The sequence below is a fragment of the Pseudomyrmex gracilis genome, unplaced genomic scaffold, assembly GCF_002006095.1.
Source record: "Pseudomyrmex gracilis isolate BER0280 unplaced genomic scaffold, ASM200609v1 scaffold_4, whole genome shotgun sequence".
Taxonomy (NCBI): Eukaryota; Metazoa; Arthropoda; class Insecta; order Hymenoptera; family Formicidae; genus Pseudomyrmex; species Pseudomyrmex gracilis.
The window spans coordinates 74,196-101,794 of NW_018020588.1; the positions used below are offsets into that span (position 1 = coordinate 74,196).

Consider the following 27,599-nt stretch of genomic DNA (forward strand, 5'->3'; position numbering starts at 1 on the left):
GTTATCGTCAAATAAATTTGGCAAAATTGAACGTACTTAAATTCGATGATAACGTATATAAAAAAGTATTTGTTTTCTTTGTTTTAGAAAGTTTTTATATGTGCTATTTATGAAATGAGAATTATGAGAAATAAATTACATGTTGTTTTTGTGTATGTGCGTAAAAATTAAAAAAATATGTTCCATTTCTCTAAGCGAAAAAATTTACTAAATAGTAAACAATTAAAATATTTTGTGAACTCGTCAAAATAAAAAGTGGCTCAATCAAAATTGTTAATTCGGAAAGAAAAACGAATACTGTCCCGTTGGAATATTTCATGTTGCGATAAAGTGACATCTTTATCATTAACAGTTATTTCATATACGTTGACAGTCTGAAGTGTTCTTCTTGAAAACACTACGAAGTCATTTTAGTTTTGAGAGCAACCGATTCGGCGCCGTCTTCCATGTCGTTTACTTTTGTCTTGCTGGTAGGCGGGTTGTTCCACTTTTGCAATTCGCCCGTGCCGAAAATGGCAAACGTAAGTGCGCCAGTACAATAGGTAGCCGCCAGAGTCCAGAAAACAATAGTCCATTGCTTATAAGTCTGATTCTGGTAGGTGATGGTGCCTACCATAAAGCTACTCAGAAAACCACCTATCGAACTGAATGTGTTGGCGATGCCAAATATAGTCCCGGAAAAATTAGGTGCGATATCGAGCCCGTTTCCTAGATAACCGGCAGTCACACCGCCGTTTATCGTCAGTGCAACAGTGAATATCGCGACCGATGCCGCGCGATTGCAGCCGTAAAACGCTTGGACCACCATGAGAGCACTGGGAGTTAGAACAGCTGGAAAATTAAAATTTGAAAATTGTTCACAGATCTTATGCGAATTATTGAGAAAACTAAATTTGATTTAGAGTTAGTTACTTTATAAAAGTGTAATTTATAAACAACTGTACGAATATATAGATATTTGTAAATAAAATTTCACACAAAAAATAAAATTTTTACATAAAGTTTATATCACAATAAAAATTGATGAGCCTTTAAACTAAACAAGACACATCATAGATATAACAGTGGCAGCTGAGCCGAGCGATTGTTGGTGTGTGAAATTACTTTTTAGTTTTTTGTTTAAATGACAAATAATTTTAGATCCTTTTCAATGTCGATGATAAAGTCAATTTGCGATATTTTATATTCTTTTTTGCTAGAAGTTAGTTTTCAAAAATTTTGAAATTGTATTACACATTGTTTACCAACTTTGCCATCCTGAAGACGAGTTAAGACGTATAAGTAATATAATTTGGCAAAAAGTGATCTTATGAAAAAAGACTCAAATCATAAAAATAAAACACAATTTCATATACTAACAGTCGTATTTAGCTTTTAATTGCCAATGGTGATACCTATGATATTTATACCAAAAACTTGAGTCATTAAAAATTGTTATTTTAAACAAGAAATACATTACAACTCGAAATGTTTTTAACTTACCGAACGTCGTGAAAATTTTACGAATTGCAGTAACGGACAATTTATTCGTGCGACGCAGGTAATCGGCTAAAATAGACATTGATAACGCAAAGATGTACTTGCCAAGATAAGGTAGCGAAGACAAAAGGCCGTTCTAAAAATATTCGCATATTTACTATAATGTCAAAATATTCTAATGTTTTATAGATAACATACTTTATAGATAACATAATACATACTTCTTTAATATTAAAGTGCAAGATATATTTCATGTAAGTCGGTAGTTGATTCACTACAGTGAAGTAACCAAAGACGCTGCACGCATGCGTTACCACAATGGCCCAAACAGGCCTCGAGGTGATAACCGAACGCCAAGGTACTGGCAGATGCTGCAATATGAAAAGTTCAAATCAATATTTTTCAAATTATAAATTCTCTCAAATTAATTCTCAATTATAAATTTTCTTTAAATTTATCAATCAATCATCTAATTACGTGCAAAAAATATTATATTACCTTGGTGGTGGAAGTCGTGCCAATCGAGTTCTCGATGTAGCGTCTCTCTTCCATGCTGATGCGCGGATGTTGTGACGGCGAATCAAACACCAGCATAAACCATGCCACGCTCCACATAATGCCGATCGCGCCAGTTACATAGAATACCGATTCCCATCCGAGCGAGGCGATGAGGAAGCCGCATATCGGCATGGTTATCGCGGCACCAAGCGACGAGGCTGCAAATAACGATGTGATTTATAGCTAGGCGATTGATCGCAGACCGCGCATCCGCGATCCGTACAGCAACCGCGTTTAATATCCTACGTGTATACTACATTTCGCGCGCGTTTCGCACAAAATTTCTCGAACAGAAAAAAACACTTGACCTTACTACGCTCGGACTTTACATATATACTGGCGGATTAGTTAATGAAAAATTTACCCATCATGTTAGAGACGAACTTGCTACGCTCCATCGGTGGAATCCATCGAGCAGTCATTGGCTGGATGGCAGGCCAGGTGGCACCCTGATTTGCGGGATGAATCGATTCTTGAGAGATTGTCATAGTAATTGTGTTTTGATCGTTTCGTGCATGATCGTGCGTGAAACTCGATGGCGAAAGTATAACTGAATTGACTGTACATACAGAGAATGAGACACACTCGATAGATTCAGATACATCAGAATTTCACGAGTCGCTCGATAATCATCATTCTCACGAAGCTTGCGTACGCGTAACATTTGACATAAAGTGTCAAAATTAAAAAAAATTCATTTAACGTACCAGCATGAATCCCAATACGATTCTCAACGCGGCGACTGCAGTGTAACCGAAAGTGGCCGCTAGCGGTGTCAGTAAAGTAATGAGGCTCGATACAAGCATGCTGTAACCGAAAACTCGCTTGGTGCCGATGACTTCAGCGAGTCGGCCGCCCGGCAATTCGGTGCAGATGTAGCCCCAAAAGAAACTACCGAGGATTAGATTAACTTCGTACTCGTTCCACGGATACTTGGTCTGTTCCCGCTCTTCCTGAGGTAACAAATTGAAGATTAGAAAAAAGTAGATAGAAAAAAAATCGAGTGTTAAGTATTAATCCAACTTGCGAAAGAAGAAACATTTAAATTGACACAAAAAGCCACATGTGAGTCAATTTCGATAGATATAATCGAGATCTTCAAAATTTGCGTGTCTCATTACATATTCGTAGGAAAACAAACAAAATAAAAATAAAACAAAATAAAAATACAAATAAATCTAGTATTGTGATTTTTCGCGTGATGATTTCAGACGAGAAAAAATAGAAAGCGCTGAGTGTCTAAATGAGAACTATTCGCACGATACGTTCAATATGCGGGCGATTATTGGGGGTTGTTAACAACGCAATTTTGGCGCTTTACACGTCTGAACGAACCCAGTGTCGTTGTGAAAACGATAGCAGGAACGTCGTGCTGTTGTTCGTCTCGTTGACTCTATTGGCGTCGACACCGATTGCCGAAGTTCTAGCATCGTCAATCGGGGTGAGATCGTTCGTCGCTGACCAGGACACGCATTCGTCCGACCCCGACGTTGATTCGTTGGAATGCAAATGCTGACCGCTGCTGTTGCTCGGCAGTACCATCGAAACGATCGCTATGGTGAGATTCACACGCAGCATGTAATTTAGCATGAATCCGAGAATGACCATGATGTTCAGTACCTGTCTGCATGACAGACGATCTGAAAGCATAGTTGCGATTATTCGTCTCTCGCGGCTCGCGGAATCAGCGCAGCAAAGCGGACGTAAAATTATATCGAATCGATATTACTAGAATTTATCAAACAAATTATGATAATTGTTACTCAAAAGAAATTTACTGATTTTAAAACATTTAACATTTTTAAGAAGTAAAAAAATAAAAAATAATGGAATAATTTTCTTTTAGAACATATTTCTTTTCTATGTTATAATATATTTTTGAAATAAATGTTTTAGTTAAAAATTTTCAGGATGTTGTTTTCTGAATGAAAATATGTACAAAAATTTCAAATAACGATTTGGTTTTATCGGGAGATACAGAAAAATTGATTTATTAATTAATTGATTTATTGATTAATTTATTTCGCATGGGTCTCGCGTTTACGCAAATGACGTTACTTCAATATGTACACACGTTGTCACTGCATTGTTCGATTTCAGGATTTCTAATATAAGATTATTATTGATGAAGCAAATGTTTGTTCGGAACCAGAAAGTTAAATGTGTACGTTACAATGACGAGAATGTTTCTGCGTCACACATGTCTCAAGTACTATAAACAATTTTTATATAACATAACCACGTGATTCACGCGATCATGTATTTCGGTCTATTATGTCGCGTTATCACAACTGCGACTCATCTGCGAGGTCATCATTTGAAATCCCGGATACTGGTGAGCAAAATATCGTACCGAGTTTAAACTTTGTATCATCGAACACCACTTGTTACACCAAAGTTTCGAATTTTCGTGCAAATAAAGATATAAGACCGTTTGCTAACGGCGAATTATGTAGATATGCGGAATAAAAATTTATTAGAGACATCGCAATTGTCAATTTACGACATATATTCATATATGCCGCTTTAATGACTTGTATACATATATAATGTATAAGTAGCGGGCCTCGACCATGAGCCAGCGGTCGTCAGCTTCCTCATTGCCATTGGCAGATCGCCAAAATTATTTCAAGAATGGCGCAAACAGGCCAAATTTTCTTTTATCAAATGTGAGAGAAAGAACACGTGAACAGCGAAAGCTCCAAGTTCTTCAAAAATATTGCGTCAATGGACTGAGAGAAGCCCGCGCGTGACGAAGCTGGCTTAATTGCAACACAAACGATAACATATTTCTCTTTGTACGTCGCTCTGATATTAACAGTCCGTTCGATGTTAAATTGCTTTGCATCGTTCACCTTGCAACGAGCTTGTACAATACCTATGATATTCGCAAAGCCGACCGATTAATTTATCGCTAGATTGCTTATCACAAAAGTATAATCAAACTAATGTTTTATACACAGATCCCCTGTGGAACGTATAAATCTCTTTCTGAATTTTTTCTGAAAAACTATTATGGAATTGAATAATCACAATTAGACGTGTACAAGAAATCGAATTGTTTGTTGCAAAAAATAAAGCAGATATATATATATATAAATATGCATAAAATTATATATATACATATGTATAATTATACAATAATAATTACAAGTTTATAAAATATAATATAATAATACGATATAATAATAATAATGATATAATATTGTGATTACAAGTTAATTTTAATACACAAATTGGACTTCAATTCGACAGAATGTTAAGTGAAAATGAGTAACGAGAAATGATAACAAATTGTTATAAAAATATAGAGTTTAAGAGTCATCGCTTTGTGCGTCAATTTGCTTAGCTAAGCATCTTTGTGTTTAATGCATCTAATTGTTACAACACCGAACAGCGACAAATAAGTTGAGTGACGTTGCATAATCAGAGATTATACACGTGTTCTCTTCTTCCGCGACGAAAGTTAACGATTATTAATTCGCGCGCGGATTAAAGATTTCTTAAAAACTTATAAATGCGGCGTGCAATAAAAACTCGACAACTACAATTTAAGAATTAAACACACAATCATGACACCGGTGTGTATGTAAAGCTAATGTCGATGTAAAATCCGGCTGAAACCACTGTATCTGACGTAACCGCGACCGTGCAGAAGGTCGAATAAAATCGTATGCAGGTAGATTCTTACCATAAAACAATAGTATGCAAATCATCCGATTTCAGCAAATCTCAGTTGAATACTGATTATAGTTGCGTTGTATCTTTCGTAATTCTGCGAAATGTTTTTATCATATTTTTATTGTTATTACTGATTATTCTTATTGCTGATTCTATTCGAAATTGATAAAGACAATCAGTGCATTTGAAAGATAAACGCAACATTAATTAAATCTGTGTGTATACAGGTAATTTAAAAAAAAAAAAGTGCTCAAGTAAAGTAAGTTTTATTTATTTTAAACATTTACGTGTCGTGTGCATTTTTAATTACGAGTTTATTATCGTAATAGTTTATTCTTAATCTTCTTTCTTTGCTGTATTAACTGGATAATCTCTTTAGCTATAGAATATACTTAGATAATCGCGTAACTTAAAATTTTGTGATTACAGTCCCGGAAGAAACTTTACTTTCGTTGATAATGTATTACATTACACACCGTGCTTCGTTTTACTCATTGTACGAAAAAACATCGTTACTGATCCGTGACGGTAATAACAAAATCAGTTAAAAACCATTGGTTGATTATCATTATTTTGCTCTTATAATCAAATACATTCGCTCTTTAACTCTGTTCAGTTTTATGTGGACTGATGAAAATATTATATTTGTAATTCTTAAGTAGTTGAAGTAGAGAAATTGTTACGCATTAACTGTTTGCTGTTCGATAGTTTAGTATATAGAATATTGGTTACGCTATTTGCGTACATTGGATTGCGTTGAATGAGATCGTAGATGCAATTCGGATGATTTGAGAGAGAGAGAAAAAGAGAGAGAGAGAGAGAGGAGTGTCTATTTAAAAGTCCAATCTTGGTTGGTAATAAAGGCACTTGCAAATCGAGAGTCGGTTGAGTTCACATGTCGTGCTATCCACTTAACTGCTATTGCGACTATTACGCTCCCCAATCGCGCAGCAATTGAGAGTTGGCTTATTACATATTCAAGGGTTAGTGTTTCTAGTATTTTAAATTTGTGCCGATTGTGAATATGTTCGCTTTATATGATAATAAATGTAATAAGCGCCATAATTTCTGACACATAAAACTTAATTGAAGACCAAGAGATATTAGGGTTAGATATCGGTAAAGTCTGTTAATCAAAGTCAATTACAGTTTCTAATTTATTCGAGTAGATTAATTAATCTTAATTTTTAAGACAAATTGTAATACATAACGAAAAGATATAGGCAATTTAATTCGTTTAATTTTGCATTACCGGAACCAAGTCGTAATATACTTTTACAATCTGCAGTTTGATTTAATTCACTTCATAAGTGTATGTATGTACTCAATTATTGCGTTAAAATGTATAAAAATATTTTTTGATTAGCAATTGACGAATAGCGTCTGATTTATTTGATGAAAATGTCGTCGATGTAAATTTTCGAAATAAGATAGAGCAAGGCTAATTGGGGCAAGAGTTGGAACTTGCAAATATCTCAATAACCAAAATGTTGATGCTTGCGTAAGAAAGCGCGAAGACGAAGACTACATACGCCGTCCGACTGTCAATGAACGAACATGAGCGATTTTTTGTTTTTCTGAACCAAAAGTAAAATTATTAGATGTCTGTTTTTTTGTTTACGTGGCAATAAGTAATAAAATTAATAATAATTAATAAAAACTAGGAACATTTTTTTAACATAAGTCATTGGTGTATTTTTTAACTTTAATGTTCATATTGCTATTTTATTTACAAGTTTTTAGTTATGAAAAAATATTTCAGCCACCATCGATATGGGGCTAGTCATGGTCACATGTGAAAGTTCATTTGTTTCTGATTGTAGAGATTGCCTTTTCGGTTTTAGTTCTGTTGTTTACAGCATTGTGCATATAATAAATAGATTAGATTAATACATCTAATTTATTATTAAATAATACATAATCTTTATTAGACAATTGAATTGATTTTTATCTTAACTTATCTCTTGAGATAACTGAACATATTCCATAGGTCTATGAGGCTTGTTGGATCACTCTCTCTCTCTTTCTCTCTCTTTGACTTTTTTTCTTTCAACATATAGTTTTACTTATGTACGCAATATTTTAAGAATTTGTGAGTTTTTACTTCTTGAGCTAGATAAATATTATCTTTTTAAACAAAATTCTTACTAGTCTTTCATACTTATGTAAAGATGTACAATAGTTTAAATACAAAATGGCCCAACTAGCTTTGCTCCACCCTATAAGCAACGTAATAAAACGCATGCAGTTAACAATTGAACACTTTCACTTTTTCTATGGAATTTCTTTATTCCTTTTATGTTAGAGCGAGAATAGATTAAGCGCTATCATGACCTTCACCCAGAACTCGTGCACATTTTCTTGCGGGCTATTTATACTTTAGTGTATATCTTGTCGTTCTCGCGAGAGTCACGAAAATAGCGTATTCGTGTACTCTTCGGAACCGAGTTTGATGACTAGCATTTTTAATGTTCAGAAGTGTCGATGCAGGTCACGACGCGAGTTCAACGATGCTAATGTATTATCTACGAACTTTGCCGCGTATGAATTTACGTCGTCCGATTGGCCAGAGATTAGAGGCTTATGCGTCGTGGACTATGAACAAGTAAAATATGAATTTATTCTTTTCTTTGGATCAAAGAGTTCAGAAAATTTTCAACCAACTACGCTTATATATATATACTTCAGTTTTATAAATTTATGCGCTAGTTTTTCTTTCCTCTTATATTATACGAGGATTAAGTAAGTATTCGAAACATAGATAGTAGTCTCACATTGTTGTTGTTGTTAAGTTTCATCCTTCAAAAGAATAAATGCCACTGGCTTATTATTGTATATAGTGTTTGTACGACAGCTTGCCAGCAATTTACGACATCGTTATTATTGCAAAATTAATATTAAGTTATAGAAATCAACATTCAATGTTTCAAATGATTGTTATTTTACACGTAATATAGTTATATTGAAAAAAATAAGTATAGATAGTAAAATATATTTACATAGTTCACATTTTCACAAAAATGACAAGAAAATATTTTTTTTTATGTGCGTACATGTTCGGTAATGCGTTCTATGTTAAAATGGAGCTTACTTGCCGAGCTAATGTTTCAGAAACTACAATGCATGAAATAAGATGGTTTACAGGAAGCTGGTGATTTTTATTACTTTAATTTGCAGAGCCGGCTCGTTAAACTGTGCAGTTGCGTTCTTAATTTATCACTGTGTCTCTTCCCATAATGAAGAATATATTAAGGTTTCAGCAGGAAACCGCATTTATTACCGTCGGTTTTTAGATGTGCGCGTAAATCAAATTTTATTTGCTAAGTCTATTTTCTTTGTTTTTGTAAATTTATTCTCTAAAAAAATAGGTTTCGCAGAAATAAAAAAAAATTTTTTTACAAACATAAAGTAAAAAATTAGACGTTGTACGTGCGTTGTATTCTTACAGATTGTTAGAAATGACTCTAACGATAAACAAAGAATGTGCAAAATAAATTATGTAGTATTACAAAACATTTACGCACATACAGTTTAAATATATTATCAGGAAACTAATGAGCTTACTTATATTCACTGTTATTCATATTAGCAAGAAACCCGAAAGAAGTTAAACACGTACACACATCATTACAATTGTGAAGGATACTAGACGAGACAAACAAAACATGAGAAGTATGAAGTAAACGCGATTGTTAAGTCAGATATGTGACCTTTTGGTAAATTCTTATACCAAATGACGCTAAATTCAACAACTACAACTGTATATACGAATGTTTTGTATTTTATAAATCGAATATCAGATGTGTGAATATCAGTGTGACTTGCCTATTGTCACACATTTCAAACCAATTTGTATAAATAAGAATACTTAAATTATCATTTCAATATATATTTTGTTTTTTATCTAACATAGGTATATTTGAATCATTAATCAACTTACCTAGCACGCTACGATTGGACGCCATCCCGCTGATGATACGATGATCACAAGCCAGGCACACTCACTACAAGAGCGCGCAAGAACCTCAACCGGTTCTCTTGTCCTTCAATGTTACACACTTCTTTGAAAATTAACTTCAATTACACTTCTTTATTACTCCCTATACAGTATATAGACTTGCACAAAATTATTATTATCGATATTCTTTTACAATTTTAATTTTTTTTTCACTTTCACATGTAAAAAATTATTCGATAGATACTTCTCTCGACACGAATAGTTTTCAACCCCGGGAGATGTTCTGAAGAACTTGCGCTCTTCTTCGTTTTTGTCAGCGTCACAACTCGCTCACTCGCTTGCCGAGTTCTAAAATGTTTGTTCTAAAGGTTGCCAAAAATTTTAGCGGCGAATCGCGGCGCTGACCGGCGCTGCTCCAAAGATGAAAACTACGAAGAGACGACGAAACGGAGTCACGTCAATAGAGTCAGCGTTGCGCCACCGCCGTCTTCCGCGGGCTGCGCCGTTCTCCCGCTTCACGTTTCGCTTCGTTCCGCCGTAACGTTCTACGAGTGTCGTAACGAAGGCCTGCGTGTGACGGAGGAACGAGATGGTAGCGGGAAAGAGGGAGAGAAAGAGGGGCACGGCCACGCACGTCACAAGCTGTGTGTGTACAATGACGCGCTTTGTTCGACCGTGATCAAGGAGAGAAGACGCTCCCACCATCAATGTGACCGGCTTTTCCTCTACCCTCTATCATCTGTCTATCGATCGGATAGGGGAAGAATTTCCAAATGTCTTGTTGTTTCGAGAAATGTGCTACCACTCGGTAACGGTATTTAGTAATATTTATGCATCAGAATAATTAACTTTTATATATATAAAATAATTAACTTTTATATATATAGATATAGACACACACACACACAAGGCATCTTTGAAAGTTCTTTTTTCCAGTTTAAGCACGCAACGCGAAGTTGTTTTTGCAATATAATCGCTTTGATCGAAATAGTTAATAATTTTTGTCTTTTCTTCTACTAATTATGTAAGAGGGAAGAAATCTCTTCAATTTCTAAGAAAATTTCAAGTATTCTTTATTTATTAAACTCAAATTATCATAAGTTTTTGTATTTGACTTTCTCTCTCTCTCTTTCTCTCTTTCTTTCTTAAAAAATTAATTTATAATAATTGTTTAATTTTATTATTAATCTAACTGAATTACTATAATACAACGAGACAATAGCCGTGATTGTATGAAATTTAAGAAGCTGTTAATTAGTGAACATATAGAGCAAATGAATATCATATCAATTGTTACGGATAATTCCATGTGAACGCGTCTGACGATACCACAGAAGGGGTTAGTATAATTCCACGTTCGCGTAATCATTCTCTGCTCCGTCATTTCGTAAAATAGCTTAAGATAATTGTTGTCTGAGCGACATGTAACGCGTCCGGTGTTATCGTGACGTTGTAGCGATTAATCAACGTCAGAATATTGCTCCTCTGATCTGTTGCTTTTGCGTTCTAATGAGTGTAATTGGTTCCTACCAGCCATGTTTAGCACGTTGCTAATGTTCTATTTGACGCGATTAATTGTAGGGTCTAAAGTTCGCGATTAAGTTTTTTCAATCATATTTCTTAATAAATTTCTCTGTATATCGCTTTTTTTTAATAATAATGAAAAACTTTCAAATGATATGTATTTCTATTGAATAAAAAATAAAAAAATAAAATAAAATAAAGTTAACATTATAACGACAGATTTGAAAAAGTGATGGTCCGACAAAAGTATACCACAAATTTTATATTATTATATTTATATTTTATATTATAATGCAAACGGAATACCATATAAGACTTATTTCATATGTACATACATCGCATTTGGTTTGTTTTACATGCTTCAAGACGTAACAACTTTTACGCAGTTATACAAAGTAGTTGTTATCATCGCTTATCTTTAAAAATGCGCTCCTCGCAAAATTCTTATTGCACATTCCACACACACACACACGCTTTTGAAAATTATTTTCCATCAATAAAAATTTCCATCATAGGAAACACTAGCGAGCTATTTGTGCGTAATCCACTTCCCTGGGTCTCACGAACCTTTTAGTTATCTATTCACTCTTCTATCTTTTATCTTAGAAAATAAATATATTTGAAATATTACGACAATACTTGTGAGAACATTTTGCAATAATATAAAAAAAAAACGTAATATAAAAATTATTCGTTTAATTTCTCTCTTTATTTTAGAGTATTTTATATCGAGTACGTATTAAAAGAGTGTATTGAACAATGCTTTGTATTTAGTAATTTTGCGCGAACCATCTGATATAAAAAATAAGAAAAAAAAAAATAAAATAAAGTTAACATTATAACGACAGATTTGAAAAAGTGACGGTCGGACAAAATTATACCTCAAATTGTATATTATTATATATTTATTTTTTATATTGTATAATGCAAACGGAATAACATATAAGACTTATTTCGTATGTACATACATCGCATTTGGTTTGTTTTACATGCTTCAAGACGTAACAACTTTACGCAGTTATACAAAGTAGTTGTTATCACCGCTTCTCTTTAAAAATGATGAGTTGCGCTCCTCGCAAAATTCTTGCATTACACATTTCACACACACACACACACACACACGCTTTTGAAAATTACTTTCCATCCAATTATAGGAAACACTAGCGAGCTATTTGTGCGTGATCCACTTTCCTGCGTCTCACAACTTTTTAGTAGAGTATATCTATTCACTCTTCTATCTTTTATAGTTATCTTAGAAAATGAATATATTTAAATTATTACGACGATACTTGTGAGGACATTTTGCAATGGTATAAGAAAACACGTAATATAAAAAAATATCCGTTTAATTTCTCTATTTATTTTAGAGTATTTTATATCGAGTACGTGTATCAAAAGAGAGTATTAAACAATGCTTTGTATTTAAGTAATTTTGCGTGAATCATCTCATATACGTTTATATCTTAAATAAAAAAAGATACTTTCTTCCTCTTCATTTTTTTATATTGCATAAGTTCCATTAACTTCGGAATGATCACATAAATACATAAACCCGTGTGTTTAGCAACTATATTAAACGCAGTTTACTTTTACACATCACGCGCGTATCTTTTCAATAAAATAAAAAAAAAAAAAAAAGACACGATATATATTAATGATTAATCGAGGATATTGAGCTTGCTGTTGGTCTTTCTTAATTGTGCCCGCCAAGGTATAATTTGACCGTCATCGGAGTCGTCTTTGGCGAGATCGTCTCGCTTCTCGTCGGTTTCGGGTTTCTCTTCCTTCTTCGTGATACACGACGCCACCGGTGAGACGTCTCTCTTTGAATTCGGAGTCGTTATCTCCAACTTAGGCGTTGACAAACTTACTGATACGGAAGTTGATGTCTGATTTAATCTGAAATTACATCGATTACGACGCAACGCTTATTACACGCAAAAATTTGCACATTAACGTATAACAAACAAGTAAAGAATCATAAATTTTTTTTAATATCCTGATAGCCGAATTGGCATCTGCATGGAATGCGAGAGTTTGATTTCTGGCCAAAATGGCCTTTTTTGCAATAGAAGTTTTCATAGAAAGAGAATAAAACGAATTAGGTATCAAATTAATTTATTTAAGTTTATTTATGTGAGTTGTTTGCATCTCACATTTTACATTTGGATTGTTTGTACATATGTATATGTATTTGTCAAGTTTCATATTTAATGACCTAATATATTTTGTATTAATATATATAGGTTTATATTTAACTCAATAATTTACATGTTAAAAATAAATGTGTTTGCACATTCACCGTAATAACTCACCTATCGACTGTAACTTTTTAAATACTTACTTATAAATTTGTAATTAATGCAAATAATTTGTAATTAACATAACGGAAAAACAAAAATAGAAATTCAAGGCATTCTGATGTCACGTGTGTTTCTCTTCACTTAAAAACAATGGAAAAGAATTATCAAGTTTGACGGACCAATCTTTTAATTTACGTATATGTAATATCACACGGCGCGTTAGATAGAGCGGAAGAGCTTGAAGTCAATTGCAACAAGAAGCAATTGTAATACTCGCGATAATTCGAGTACTTAGCCTCCTTGCTACATGCGAAGTATCTCCTACCTCTTTTCCTCGTTATCCTTCTTGGCAAGAAGTTGTCGCTTCCACGGTGGAATCGCTTTCTGCCGCCTCTCTTCGTTCTCTCGCGCTATTTGTTCCTCAAGCTCCTTCTTCGCTCGTTCCGCGGCTTTTCGGGCCAGCATCTGCCTCTTCCAAATTGGTATCACGTTTCCTGAGCTGTCTTTTTCCGGAATCTACATAAAAATAAATATTATATAAATAATAAATATAATATATATAAAAATATTGGAAAATCACAGACGTACAAGTTTTCACAAAGAAACTCAGCAATAATCGAAGAATTAAATAGTCATACATATTTTGCGTTATAATGTGTTTCGGAAAAGAATATAAAAATGCTTACTTGATCAACAAAATTCGTAACGCTGAACGCTTTATTAATTTCTGACATAAGATTCTGCTCCTGAGTCTTTTCGACCTGTGCTCTTTCCACCTTCAGTTTCTTGATGCCAGGTATATCCTTCGTGCGCTTTAATTCGGCGATCAAATCCGTTTTTTGCACGAAGAACGGCTCTGAAACTGAGATTAAACAATTTTACGTGTAAAAATTTATCTCTTTACTTTTATCCGACACACATATGTGCATATGTGTGTGTATATAAAAAAAAAATATATATATATACGTGCGCATATTCATGTATAATATATTTTAACTTTGTAGCAAAGTGTAATTATATATAAAAACAATTTCACAAATTTTTATCGCAAATTTTTATGTTGCATTTACATGTTATAAAAAAAATTATTTTATTTTTATATAAAGAAAATATCGCACTATATATTTTTTTTTTCGTTTCTTCAGAACGGCAACAACTTGGAATATGAATCCTAGCGTGTTCGCAAAGGCGTTAAATTATGTGTGTATGTGTGTCGCTCGCTAACACTTACCGTTAGTCATGGACACGCTGCGAGGAGGTGGAGCGGAGAACGTCTTCGTGGCGTTCATCTTCGTGCTGGTTCGTCGTAACTGAATGCTTGTGAGATCCTGGATGCTGATCGTTGCTAAGGGTTGCGGGATCTTGAAGTTTTCGGTTTCGTTTCCTGTATTAGTACCTTGATTGCCGGTTCCCCGTGCGCGTTGCTGCAGAGGTGATAGAGGTGGTGGCGGAGGACCCGTAGAAGATCCTGTGGCCTCCTCGCTGTTTCTTCGCGCTCTTTCTTCTCCTTCTTCGTTTGCTTCTTCCTCTTCGCCCTGCTCCGTATTCCGACCCTGGATGTCCAAGTTGTCCACTGACCTGCGAGTGCGATTTTTTGCATCGTCACGCGAGCACAAAATTCGAAAATGGCTCTACGTTCAGAGAAACGTAAATTTATCATATTTGAATAAGATAAATTCTGAAGATTTCTTTGAATCTGTGTTTTATTTGTGTAGAAAAATTGTTAGAGCGCGAGTTATTTCGAATTTATTCGTGCGCTACGTCAGAAAATTAAACACGTGTGACGTGAAATTTTGATAAATAATAGCTAAAAAGATTGTCTTCAGTTGATTCTTCCCACGAAGAATATGGAACACACTTGACTCACCTTGATCACTAGTTCAAAGCAACTAAAAAGAACAGAGCACACAGCACAATTCTCATATCTTATCTTCTTTTTGTTTATATTTCCTGAAGCGCACTAAGTGTAAATTATTAAATTTGCCACTTTGAAATATTTTAGTTTGCTTAAACAAGCGAAAATAGTTTGCCAACGCTATATCGCTCGCATTATACTGACAGCTGCGATTATTTTACACTCGACGGGACTCACGCGCGAGGCGATAGTCAGGGATAAGCACACCGTAATACGAAACAGAAAGAATCACTGACCTCGCCTTTGACAGACTGTTCTTGGACGACGTCTTGCAGATACTCTTCAAGTATTCGGAAGGCTTAAGCAAGGTGTTGGAGTCCGCGTTGGCGAACTTGGGCGGTATGAACGGCAGCACCATGTGCCTGTTTACCAGGTGGGACGTCTGACTCGATTTAATTTCGTCCACGTCCGCCGGTGCACTGGCGGGAGGCGACACTTCCGGCTGCTGCTGATGCTCGCCGGAGGATGATACGTCGGACTTGTTGGTCGCTGTTCCGAGACCGTTGACGTTAGAGAAAGAGAGAAGATAAAAAAAAACGTACAGCGCAATAGAGAAAGAAGCAGAGAGGTAGGGTAAAGTAAAAGAGCCGGAGGAAGGAGGAAGCAATAAGGTGAGAGAGGGTTCTCGTTATATTCTCCAGCACTTGGATGATGGTCGTTACCGACGGGCAAGTGAAATCTAGGTAAGTATATTATATGCCCGGTGCGCGCCATGGTCTAGTAAGTGAGGCTACCTCCGCTGTGAGCACGATCCGCTAACAATTTAATTAAACACCAAAGTACGCGCATGCAGCCCAAATCGAGATCGGCGGGGCCCGTTGTCGGATCGAAACGAGAGACGAGTCGGTCTAATTAGGCCTGCGCGGTGCAGATTATCTGTGAATTAATTCGCACGATTCTAACTGTAATCGTCATTGTCAATTCAACTATAATTGATGGCGAACCGCATCGCGGCGATACATCGTAGATTTATCGTGTAATATTTATTGTATAATTTAAGGAAGAGAACGCGCCGAAAAATATAAGCATATATATATATATATAATCGGACAATTAATGAGGCAATAAAAAAAACACGGCAACATGGATTACGGCTTGGTTTTACAACGGAATTGTTGCGTTTTCTGACAGATCTGAATAAATTTGTCAATGAATTTCTCGAGTTGAGCTTCTTTCTCGCTCGAAGCGAGAAACAACTATAATTAACGGAGATAATTAACCAAAGAGAAAAAACTTCCGCGGTGCATTTCGCGAGCGTAGTGCGGAATCTTTTGAGAAAATCGATTCATTAAAAGTAAAATTTTTAATATTGAGGAAGGATTATACCATGTTCGAGTCTGACCGGAAGTTGTAAAGATCATTCATACGCGACGCGATTTCTCGAGACGAGATTTCGGTGAGACTGAGCGCTTTCTTTTTGCTTGAAACTGCGCGAAAATCCGTTTCGCGATTGTTATAAATAAGATAAAATTAGAGTTAGAGAGTTTTTAACTTTAGAGTTTTTAATTTACCTCTGTTTAATTTCTGTAAAGAAATATTATTATTATTGCAAAACTTCAATCGAAAATTCGGCGAATAATTTATCGATCTTTCGAAACCGATATTCTGTCGATAGGTGAGCGTTTTAATTTTAAATGAAACACGAGAAGGAAATGTCAGGCGAATGCGCGTGCATGCGTGTTTTAAAGTTGAATTGCAACTTTCACGCTCTCTCGCGATTATTTGCAGGGGAATGAAGTGACGTCGAGGACATTTCGAAAAGCGGGATTTCTTACCGGAGGATTCGCTCCTTCCGCCGTCCTGACCGCTTCCTCGCGCATCCTTCTTGTCGATTGCCGCGATTTCCACATTTGGCTTGGCATTTACTAGAACGACTACCACATCGTCGTCTGGTGGTGGTGGCGGCGGCGGTGGCGGTGGTTTTGAGAGACTAGAGAAAACAGAAATCTCGATTCTGATGTAACGCTCGTAAGAATTATTATTTGAATAATTAGTAGAGAAGAAAAAATATATTAGCAAATTAAAATATTATCGCGGACAGTACGATAATAATAATATTGCTTACAAATTCAATGTGTCAGATTATCTTTGGTTTTTTTTGTTAGTTAGGAAACTAAATATAATATCACATGAAAGATCTGAACAATTGGTGAAAGGAAGTTTTGTCATTTTTACGACGACAAGTGAAGGCAGTGTTATTATGGTAATTGATAGTAACATTTAAGTAATAGGTGGCGACAGTAAAAATCTGACAGAACAAAAGAAACAATGCGATTACTAGTAATAGCAATTCTTTGTAAAGATAATTGTTGAAGGTAACTCTTTTCTTTCAATTAAAGTAATTGATATAAATCTCTAACAACAGATAGCGATAATGAATGAAGATAAATGAGACAACAATGGACTTATACTGAGCGAAAGAATGAAGGAAGTATGTCTATTTCGCTTCGAAACCAATTTCTTTATTTGAAAAGAAGGGTGGTTTATTCAAGCTTAATCGACTTTAATAATCCGCTTGCTCGTTCAGGCAAATCGCTCGATTTGGGTCGCCGCCGTCGCGATTATCCACATTCGTTTTGTGGGTTTACTAACGACCGGAAACGGACAAGAAAATGTTCATCCTTTTAATAAAAGCCTATCTCGATATTTCGAAGCAAAACGGACAAGCATACCCGATGGCGGAAAGGAGCGAAGCGAATCGGATCACGCTAAAGCGAGCTATTAGCGAACGGCTCGATCGACTTTCGATCGATCTTTCGTTTCTCTTTCTCTTTATTTGCGACGGCAAATAAAGTCTCTCGCGATCCGGTATCGATCCGCCCTACTTACCTAGGTCCGCCGTTGCCGCTTGTACGGATCTCCTTTTCACTTTCCACGTGTGCGCCGGACAAGTCCTTCCTCTCTGCGAGTCAAAACGGAATTATACGGTTTTTTCGCGTTATCAAGATAGATTTCAAAGTTTGCAGAGTGACGGTAATGTTTATTGTTGTTTACAAAAAAAATTATACGATATATATTCACATCGAAATAATATTCTATACAATTAATACCGTTTTACATATATTACGAGATTTAAATTAGCGATCTCAAGACTGCCTGTTTAAAAATATGATAAATAATTGTCACGCGTTATCTTTCACTTCGCATTGTCGCAATCAAAGCGTATCTACTCGAAATTTAAATTCACATCCACGTGTTTCTTAAATTCGTTATCATTGCAAATGGATGTCACAATCATCTCGTGAGTTTCCTCTTAAATATTTACGTACCGTGGATGGCTTCCGCGTTCACTTTAATCCCTGACTTGTTAATGCGCTCGTTGCTGCTGTGCCGCGACAACGATGGGGTAGACGTCGTCGAGGAGAGGCCGTGAATCTCGCTGCTCATGTTCGAGGACTCGCTGGCGCTGCTGGACCGACTGTATCGCCTGTCAGTTTTTCGGGAACGACTAAAACGTCAAAAAACGATCTGTTGACCTTTTGTCAACTCGAGCGACGATAGAGATCGTTGGGAATTAAGTTTGATCTACCCGCGGCTGTTTGTCTGGATGATAAATAGACACAGAAAATTGCAATACCACCGATGTCCGTTCGCACGAACGCGTCGTTCGCAAACAACCATTTCTTCAAGACTATAACGTCGATACGACGATCGCAGCTCGTCATTTCGAACATGTTGATATATTGCATCAGAATTATTTGTACTTGATTTATAGTGTCTAATATTTGTTGTGCTGCGCTCATCAAGTTACCATTCTCACTCAAGCTTGTTACGCCCGTGCACGCGAATCGTGACATCAAACAACATTAATTAACATCTAATTGGGTTGATATAAAAATTATTTGCTTTGTTATAGAAATGAAATACCAATCTACACGCGCGTATAAGCTGTCTTTGTTCGTGCAAATTTTAGAAAAGTATTTTTATACATAGTATAATTAAAGAGGAGAAATTATATGAATTTTCTCAATTTGATGAGAGCGGACAAGACAAGAAGTAAATCAATGTTTTCATCGATCTCACTTTTGCCGATTGTATTTATATCGTCTTACCTGCTGTCGGAGGCATTATCGGTCTTTTTGCGCGACGACGAGCTCACGCTACCCGTCTCCTCCTGCCTCACGCAGATCTGCTCGTAAGCGTGCTCCGAAGACTCCCTCGCGATCTCGGAGCGGGCCGCGTGTCCGTTGCCAGCATGCGGTCGGCCGACGTATCCACCGTTGTTGATGTGCACGTCCACTTTCACTAAAAGCCAAAGAGCTTCGCTCGGAATATACGCATCGCGCGCGAGAAAACAATGCTTTTTATTACAAAGAGAAAAAAGATATGTTCTACGAGTTCTCGAAAAAAATAATTTTTACGTAATTTATATGGCTATTAAAATTTTTGCTTAATCGACAACAAGTGCAAGTTTGATCATTTGTACGATTTTAATTTTTAAGAAATTGAATTTTGTGTAAATTGAATTTTGTCAATTTAGTTCCGAGGTTCTTACGTAATGATTGTACATATTGCACGATGCTAACGACACAATTTGCCACAACAAATTCGTTTCGATCGTGTTTCTTGTTATTCTTATCTCATTAAAAGCCGCTTCTCTGTAACGGCTTAACGGTATCCGCGGTAAATCGCGCGCGAGTCTTTAACCTGGTTTCGCGTGTAGTTCGCGCTGTACGTAAGTTTTTTTTTGCGTCTTCAACATTGCCCAAGTAATCTTTCTCTTTTTCTTTTTCTCTTCCGAAAAGGAGCAACTCTTCAAAATTTTACACGTACACGTTACTCATATGTCACTCGTAAAAATGACGATCAAATTTTTACGTTCGCACAGTAAAGCGAATGAAAAGGATAATTGTGATTTAAGTGCTTCGTAAGTATCTTCGTAAAACGTAATTACCGATGATTTTCGCATTTCATCAACTGATTTGCGAGTGGAAATATTTTACTTGTTGAGAAATTCAACATCAATTAACAAATATATTATTGTAACAATTGATTTTTTGCGAGAAGTGTAAACTCCGACGATTCTGTTCTCGGCTTTATCTCGATCGATTGGATCCTGTATCGAAGAATGAGCGAAGAAAAGATAGAAAGATCGGCAATGCCGAACACATCGAATGTGAATCGAGGTCGTTCTTCGGAACCAGTTGTCGAGAACCGACAATAACACACACACACACAGTGTGTCAGAATTTTTTATCTGCAAATAATTCAACTGACAGAACTGACGTTTTCTTAAACTCGAATTACGTCATATATTGTTTCAATATCTTAGAACTCGTGTTTAATATCATAGAATAATTTTCTTTCAGATAAAATTCCGTTGAGAATGATTGTTCTTGTTTTACCCGTTTTCATTTTTGTAAATTAATAACAACGTAATTTTCACACATATTTTGTCTCATTAACTGATTATGTGTCATTAATTGCCAAAGTCGCTTCACTTTCGACGGACGACGGACGTCTGAAATGTTTTCCGAACACCGCGTGTATCGCAACACGGCGTTATAGCAATGAAGTATCTGGGACGTGCTACTTTACCAGTCAGAGTCTCGTCTTTCCTCTCAGCCACGTGACGCTGCTGCTCCGCCGCGATGCCGTTTCGCGGCTTCTCCGCGTCGCCAAATAGCCGCGTAATTCTGGTGTAGACGAGGTCGTGCGGGCTGTGCAGGTAGAAGGACTCGGTCGTGTCCTTGGGCTTCGGCGATTCGCCGATATAAGCGCTCATAGGATTTATGTAGATACCGTCCCGCGGACGGGAGCCTGGTGGATGCAGAAAGAACGGCTCCTGGAACATGCCGCAGCCTCGCAACGAGCACTGCAACGTGAATACGTAAGAATTCGTATTAATATTGCTTCTCTCGAAATTGATATATACGTAACTAATTCTTAATCTTGAAACGAAAAGAAATACATTTGATACACAGTTCTAAACTTAAAAATAAGATTTATCGTGAAAAGTATCTGATACATGAGAATTTTAAACTCACCTTCTCGATAGAACTTGCGACGCAGCTGCATGTAGTGGAGTCGCTCATGTGGCCCGAGTAGTCCGACCCCGCGCGTTCCCTGGCCATCTTCGGGATGACATTAGGAGGAAGTGACTTACCAGTCTCCTGCTGTATATCGATACAAACAGAGATAAAACGATTAAAACCGATTAGAACCGTTCGTCTAAGACGAACAACGTTAGCTGCAAATCCATTAAATCGAAATGATTGCAATCCAGCCGCGAAACTTGTCGCGGAAGTGATCGCCTCTTCCTCATTGCAATGACCAATAGCAAATCTAATCTCCTCTCTCCTTTCTCTCTCTGTTCTCTCGGTTTTTTTTCTTTCGTTTCTTCGATGCACCGTAATCGATTGCATCTGTCGAACTATACTCGCGGACTCGCGATAATCTCCGTTGCTTAATAGCAATTACCTGCAATTGCGCAAAAGTCTGAGACTGACCCCGTTCGTGTTCAACGAAAAAGTTTACTCTGAAAAGAGAGAGAGAGAGAGAGACAGAGAAAAACGCCGATGATTCGGCGAGCGTCGCGAGAACGTCGCTACACATGTATTGTTCCGAGAGAATGCAATTACTTGGAGAGACCTTGCATATGCAAGTGGTTCATAATAAGGAGAAAAGTAGAATCGCGCAATTAATATTCCTATGTGATTTTCACATCGAGTCAAGACGGACGATTTGTTGCTTCGCTGAAATTTAAAAAAAAAAACATGCAACAATATGAGCGTCTCAATACACGCTATGATTTTATAGAAGCGATATGCTTGATATAGATTGGTTGCGAAAAGAAAACGTAAATTAATTACTGCGATGTAATATCCATAAAAAAAAAAACATGTTATCTACTTCCATAATTTGTTACAACGTGACAAAAATCAAGCAGCGCGGATCGATCGCAACGATTTGCGCGAAACACCAACGAACGTCGCCACCTCAATCAATGAAGAACAAAAGAAAAAAAAAACGAAATAGGATTTATGCGGGATTCTCGCGGAAAACAATTTTACTCTCGTACATCGCCGGGCAGCGAGCCGGATTAAGTACTTTATGGCGTTTCGTTAAACCAGCAGCTCCACTGACGCGCTAATTAGATACCGTAAGCCGCCGAGCTCATAACTCCCTTTCCGCGCGATTCCGTGTATATCGCGCAGAGCCGTTTCCCAGTCGCTCTCGTTTCATCGAGGTGAAACCTGCGTGTCGATATGCCGCGAGAGTTCGTTGATTGTAAGCCGATGATATCGAAACTAGATATATATATGTTCTAAAACATTTTTTAGTGCGAGGCACATAATTTACTTCGTAATCGTAATATTGATTTATTTTTTGTAATTATATTTATGACAAACTAAGTAAAATATCTATTAGACGAGTAATTTATTTTCTCATTTTGTTCCGGTATTTCGTGATTAATTATCGTTACAATGATAAAAGAATGAAAATATTTTTTGTTTTTACATTATTTGCATATTATATTAAATTGCTTTTATTATGTGCATACATAGGGATATGAATTTATATAAAAAAGAAAAAAAATACTCAAGATATTAATTTCTCTTTGAGTCAATTTTTTTTGCCAAACATTTCTCCTAACGTTGCGGATACTTATCTACTGTACTTACGTTGTTATGTAAATTATACACGATGTGCTTAACTTGTGGTGTAATTAGGTCGCGTGACGAAAGACGGAAACGAATAAGAAGAGCGCGCGATCGCGTAAGACGAAATCCATTTCTACGGCGTTGAGATAAATATGACAAATCTTATATTATTTGCTTAGCGACGCGAGAAAGTGATCTTTAGATGACCGTATATTCTAATTTCCGATTGAACTGTATATTCTAATTTCTCTGATCCGAGAAGAGAAAATCGTTTTCGTACGAGATCTCTAAAAGCGGATTAATCAGCCACTTGTGAGATCTTACCAATTCCCGTCAATCATACAAATGTACTTGTATTCGAAATTTGATTTCAAAAATTCTCTTTTAAAAGAGAGTGGATAAGATTTGTTTTTTTTTTTTTAATATTTAATCTAATTATTTAGCTTTGCATTTTCTTAATTGGCTTTTTAAAATGTGAATATTGTTATTTATCACACAGCTTGTTACACGTTCGCGTACGGTTTCTCGAACAAGCCGTTTCGCGAGACGAGAGAAAATTTCCATCTGTGCAAAAATAATGAAAATGTTTGCTACGACAGAAACTGTGACAAATAATCGCGCGACTGTCGTCAGTTCGTGATGAGCGCTATCCAGGAAAAACTGTTCGTCCACGCGAGTCCTTTCCCCGTAACGTAGCGTTTCCCGTTGCGTTACGCGCCAACGACACGCTTTTCGCCTAACCGGGTGAAGGACGTCAGATGAAAAAAAAAAAAATAAATTTATTTGCACGCGCAATGCGGAAATTTTTTTTAGGAGAAAGATCTAAAAATAACAATTTCAATCGCGCGTATGAAATAAGAAATTTGAACTCTCTCGCGAATATCTTTGCTTCATCATTAGAGTAATAAGATGTCAGAAAATTGCGGTAATAAATCCCTCATATATTGACGTGCGGTCACGCGAAGATCTCCTCTCGACGTCAGTTAAGTTGCGGTTGGAGTGCTGTTTTAATAGTTGGTTCATTGCTCATCGTAATTGCCGGTAACGTTTTTGACGCGTTTCTTGCTCTTACGACTAAACGGCAGTTTTCTTATCCATATGTTGTTTTCCATATGTACCGTAAATTGTCGATAGAGAAATAGGATAAGTTTGTACGATTGCGATGACGAACGATAGAAAGCCACGAAATTTATAGTTGTTACCTTTTTATTGACGGATCGCTGATTTTTAGACACGCACTGAATCAAACGTATCGGGTCTTGAGAAAGTCGACAAAACCTTCACTCTTTTAATTTCACTTGAAAATGTAACAATAAAAACTCCGATATGACTGCATTCGCATGCAGTCTTCTTCATAGAAACGTAAGACAAGTAAAATAAAAATAATAAAAAGAATAATTCTGTGTGTGTAAAAAATAGCAGTTGTTATTTACTCAAATAATAACAATAATATTTGTCTCTGTATCGTACGTTATCTTTTGACTCGCAATATGTTTATTACTCTTTGTTTATTAAACACAGCGCGAATACGTACGACTCCACGAAACTGCATTGACCTTCGTCGCTTTATCGGTCATAAAGTGCATCGTAGTCTTTCTTATCGTGGCAGACGTAATTCATTTGACGCGTTTAAAAGCGACAAGATAGATCGGAGTCTCGACATGAACTGACCCGCGCAAGGCCGCGCGATTCCAATTTCATTCACGACAAATGAATAATACATGACATAGTGCTAATCAGTCAAACGTGACAGCAAAAAAAATCATGTGACTGCGCTTTTTATAAAGATAACTCTTTGACAACAAGATTTGCTGCTCACTTACACACACATACGATTCGTCAAAAATAATTTTCAGATACTTCAAACGGTTTGCAACGCAGAAAAGTGCTTGACACGCAGTAGATTTTTTTCTCACAGAAAATTTCACAATATAGAACTGTCTAAGCTTTGAGTAAAATTAATATCGGCAAAAATCTAAATCGCATATGTCGATTAAGTTTGCAAGGAAAAATATATGTGCGTGTCAAAGTATTTGAATTAAATTACATTAATCACATATATCACACAAAAAGTTTATTATTCGTATAGACTGTAACGATTTTGTATGTAAACTTTATAGTATTTTTATTTTAACTTCTAACGCGCGAATCAATTGCGTCGAAGTAATTCCTATTACGCGCATGAACATTCGCGCCGCTCGTTACAAGTGAAAAGTGGCAGCTAATAGATTTGCACACAAAACCGGATTGCACGGATAGAAAATGTGGTTATCCGTTACAACGAGTTGATTTTACGCCTGATTTTCGCGTTTTTTTTTTTAAAGATTTGACGTCAGAGCGTTAGAGCTCAAATTTCAAGTTCCAAACTCGGAAGTATATAAATTTTGTTAATTGATCTTTTTGCGTCGGTATTTATTTAAATAATTAAATCTAAAAACTATATTTAGCAAAAAAACATAAAAAACACAAATAAAAAACATTATTCTACAAAATATTTTCATTTACATAAGTTTGTTTAGCGTAAAATAATCAGATATGTAGCATGTGTTATTTCGAAATTGTATCAGACCATGAAGAAAGTTTCATCAACGCCAAACGTTGCCTCTCGGGAGATAATGCTCACGACATTACGGTACTTGTGGATTACGGTTCACTTACATATACACCCATGCAAAACCGGATTTCACCGCTGCGTAATGCTGGAAATCAAAAATCCCAGGTCGCTCGTTCGTTGCTTGAGGAAGTTCGATCCAGTAGAGGAGGAAGAAGAAGAAGAAGAAGAAGAAGAAAAACACTTTGCTGAATCTTCCCGTCCATCTATCGGAACGCACGCTCCGCTGTCCCAGTTCAAACCAGACTCGCGCCGTCAAGGCCGTTCATCCGCAAGTCCCCAGAACAACCGGAGACAACGGTACTTCCGCTCTTCGTTGGTCTCGATCTTCCTCTCGCGCTCCAGATAAATTTTCAAAATTCTTTAACGTCGACAAATCTTAAAAGAATTCTCTCTCAAAAAATTCTTCTCTTAGAATTATTTATTTAGTAATCACTTTCAATCCTGTGTTCTTTAAGTTTTTAAAATTTCTAAACAAAACGAAATGCGCTCTCAACATCTCAATATATGTACAGAAATTTTTCAAGTGTGTGTATATATATATATATATATGTATGTGTCATCACTATAATTTTACATTAGTTTTTTCTTCAAACAAAAATATTCAGTATCTTCTGAGAAGTAACACCTAATTTTTTTTAAGTATCCAAATGAAAATTTGCCAAGCTTACGAAGTCACTTTTAATCTTACTCACGCTTTTAAGAAAACTTTGCAGGGCTATCCTTCCAATTAGTTTACAAAAAATATTCACGAGCTTCTACAAAAACGCGCGTTTCCAACTTTCTTCCTCAAGTAAATTTTCAATTTCTTTTAATATTTCCAGCGAGGATCCGGTCTTTGAGATTGTGTGATTCGGAATTAAATTTTCAAAACTTCTGAAAGTTTCTACTGTCACACGGTGCTGTTTCTCACTAACTTTGGCCAGCTCGGCAAACACGTCCGGTCAGCGTGAGCGGGCGCGCGACTATAACTCCGGAGCTAACACCGGAGTCACGCGCGAGTTAGCACCTGCCCGGCTGGCTGGTGACGCGGGTCGATTTCTCGTACTGGTATCTCCCCGATGTGGCGCGGATTTTCCTTCACTCGGTGTGGCAAAGCGAATCAAACCGCACCCGAAATTGCTCGACCACCCTGATTGCCCTTTTCGCGAACAGGCTGTCAGAATTCACACCCGCCTTCGACGAACAGCGAGCTAACGATCATCGCGCGATCGGGGAAACACGCGCGGGTGACGGTCGGCCAACGAACTCGCGAGTCTCTCTCTCCCGGAGAAGCCGGTGCGTGTGTTGCCTCCGGTGCGAGCGCAGGAGGCGACGGACCGGGACTCTCTCGCAGCTCTCGAGTAGATCGTCAAGAGCCCACCTGTTCTCTCGTCCGCCGAGGTAGGGGATATGGAGCCCGTCTTCACTGGAGACTTTTCTCGGAAATCTTGTCCTTTTGCCTTTCCTCGCTCTGCTCTACTCCCGCTTCCGTCGCATCCTGCGGCTTTTACTCCTCCACGCTCCAATTTGCTGCGATCTTTAAGGATGCAGACTGGTTCTCGTGAAAAAAAAAAAAAAAAGGTTAGTTTTATAGAAAACTCTTTGTGAATCTTTGTAAAATTATATTTGTGTAAATGATCTTTATAAAAATCATATCTAAGTCAATGATCTTCGCGTAACTTCTCTGAAAGGATTTCTTTTCGAAATTATTTTCATCTAATAATAAATATCTGAAAATTCTTCCGTTATTTTCTACAAAAATGTTTGAACATTATGTTTATATGTTTATTGATAGTGTGAATAGTATTTTCTTTAAAATTTTCGCTCATGCGTACCGGAAGTATTATTTTAACGTAAAAGCAAAGCGTAAATGATATCCACAATTTAATATTATTCACATTTGAGAAAGACGCGCGCCTTCTTGAAAAGTAAGCGCGACCTAGAAAGCGTGTACAGGATCGAGATTTTTTTTTGCTCCAGCCGC

At 36.5% G+C, this 27,599-nt stretch overlaps 2 protein-coding genes across 4 annotated transcripts; both read right to left on the reverse strand.

Annotated features, from left to right (window-relative positions):
- Positions 1-221: 221 nt before the first annotated feature.
- LOC109856619 (putative inorganic phosphate cotransporter) lies at positions 222-10,215 on the reverse strand. The gene is made up of 8 exons (XM_020432092.1): positions 9,659-10,215; positions 3,373-3,677; positions 2,745-2,990; positions 2,402-2,486; positions 1,978-2,195; positions 1,701-1,850; positions 1,483-1,615; positions 222-831 (listed from the first exon to the last, which is right to left on the reverse strand). Exons 1-8 carry the CDS (start codon positions 9,681-9,683, stop codon positions 398-400), a joined length of 1,596 nt encoding a protein of 531 aa, XP_020287681.1. The 5' UTR covers positions 9,684-10,215; the 3' UTR covers positions 222-397.
- Positions 10,216-11,467: 1,252 nt separating this feature from the next.
- Positions 11,468-26,913, reverse strand: LOC109857127 (espin). 3 transcript variants are annotated; one of them, XM_020433163.1, is made up of 13 exons: positions 26,329-26,913; positions 25,681-25,994; positions 21,406-21,534; positions 20,957-21,233; positions 19,471-19,663; positions 18,688-18,866; positions 18,248-18,320; positions 17,194-17,348; positions 15,655-15,907; positions 14,735-15,081; positions 14,190-14,365; positions 13,829-14,019; positions 11,468-13,099 (listed from the first exon to the last, which is right to left on the reverse strand). In XM_020433163.1, exons 2-13 carry the CDS (start codon positions 25,690-25,692, stop codon positions 12,859-12,861), a joined length of 2,226 nt encoding a protein of 741 aa, XP_020288752.1. In that variant the 5' UTR covers positions 25,693-25,994; positions 26,329-26,913; the 3' UTR covers positions 11,468-12,858. The 3 variants fall into 3 exon arrangements, with proteins under 3 accessions (XP_020288752.1, XP_020288744.1, XP_020288733.1); XM_020433155.1 differs by having other exon boundaries at positions 25,681-26,103; XM_020433144.1 differs by having other exon boundaries at positions 25,681-26,913.
- Positions 26,914-27,599: the final 686 nt, after the last annotated feature.

Bases quoted from the DNA above. Each gene is read 5' to 3' on its own strand.
- LOC109856619 (XM_020432092.1), bottom strand. From the start codon at position 9,683: ATGGCGTCCAATCGTAGCGTGCTAG. The intron at 3,678-9,658 runs GTAAGTTGATTA...CTATGCTTTCAG, and splicing joins GTCCAATCGTAGCGTGCTAG to ATCGTCTGTCATGCAGACAG. The intron at 2,487-2,744 runs GTACGTTAAATG...CCCGCAAATCAG, and splicing joins TCGTATTGGGATTCATGCTG to GGTGCCACCTGGCCTGCCAT.
- LOC109857127 (XM_020433163.1), bottom strand. The intron at 21,234-21,405 runs GTGAGTTTAAAA...TTCACGTTGCAG, and splicing joins TCGCAAGTTCTATCGAGAAG to TGCTCGTTGCGAGGCTGCGG. The intron at 18,321-18,687 runs GTACGTAAATAT...TTTGACTCGCAG, and splicing joins GAACGCGGAAGCCATCCACG to AGAGGAAGGACTTGTCCGGC.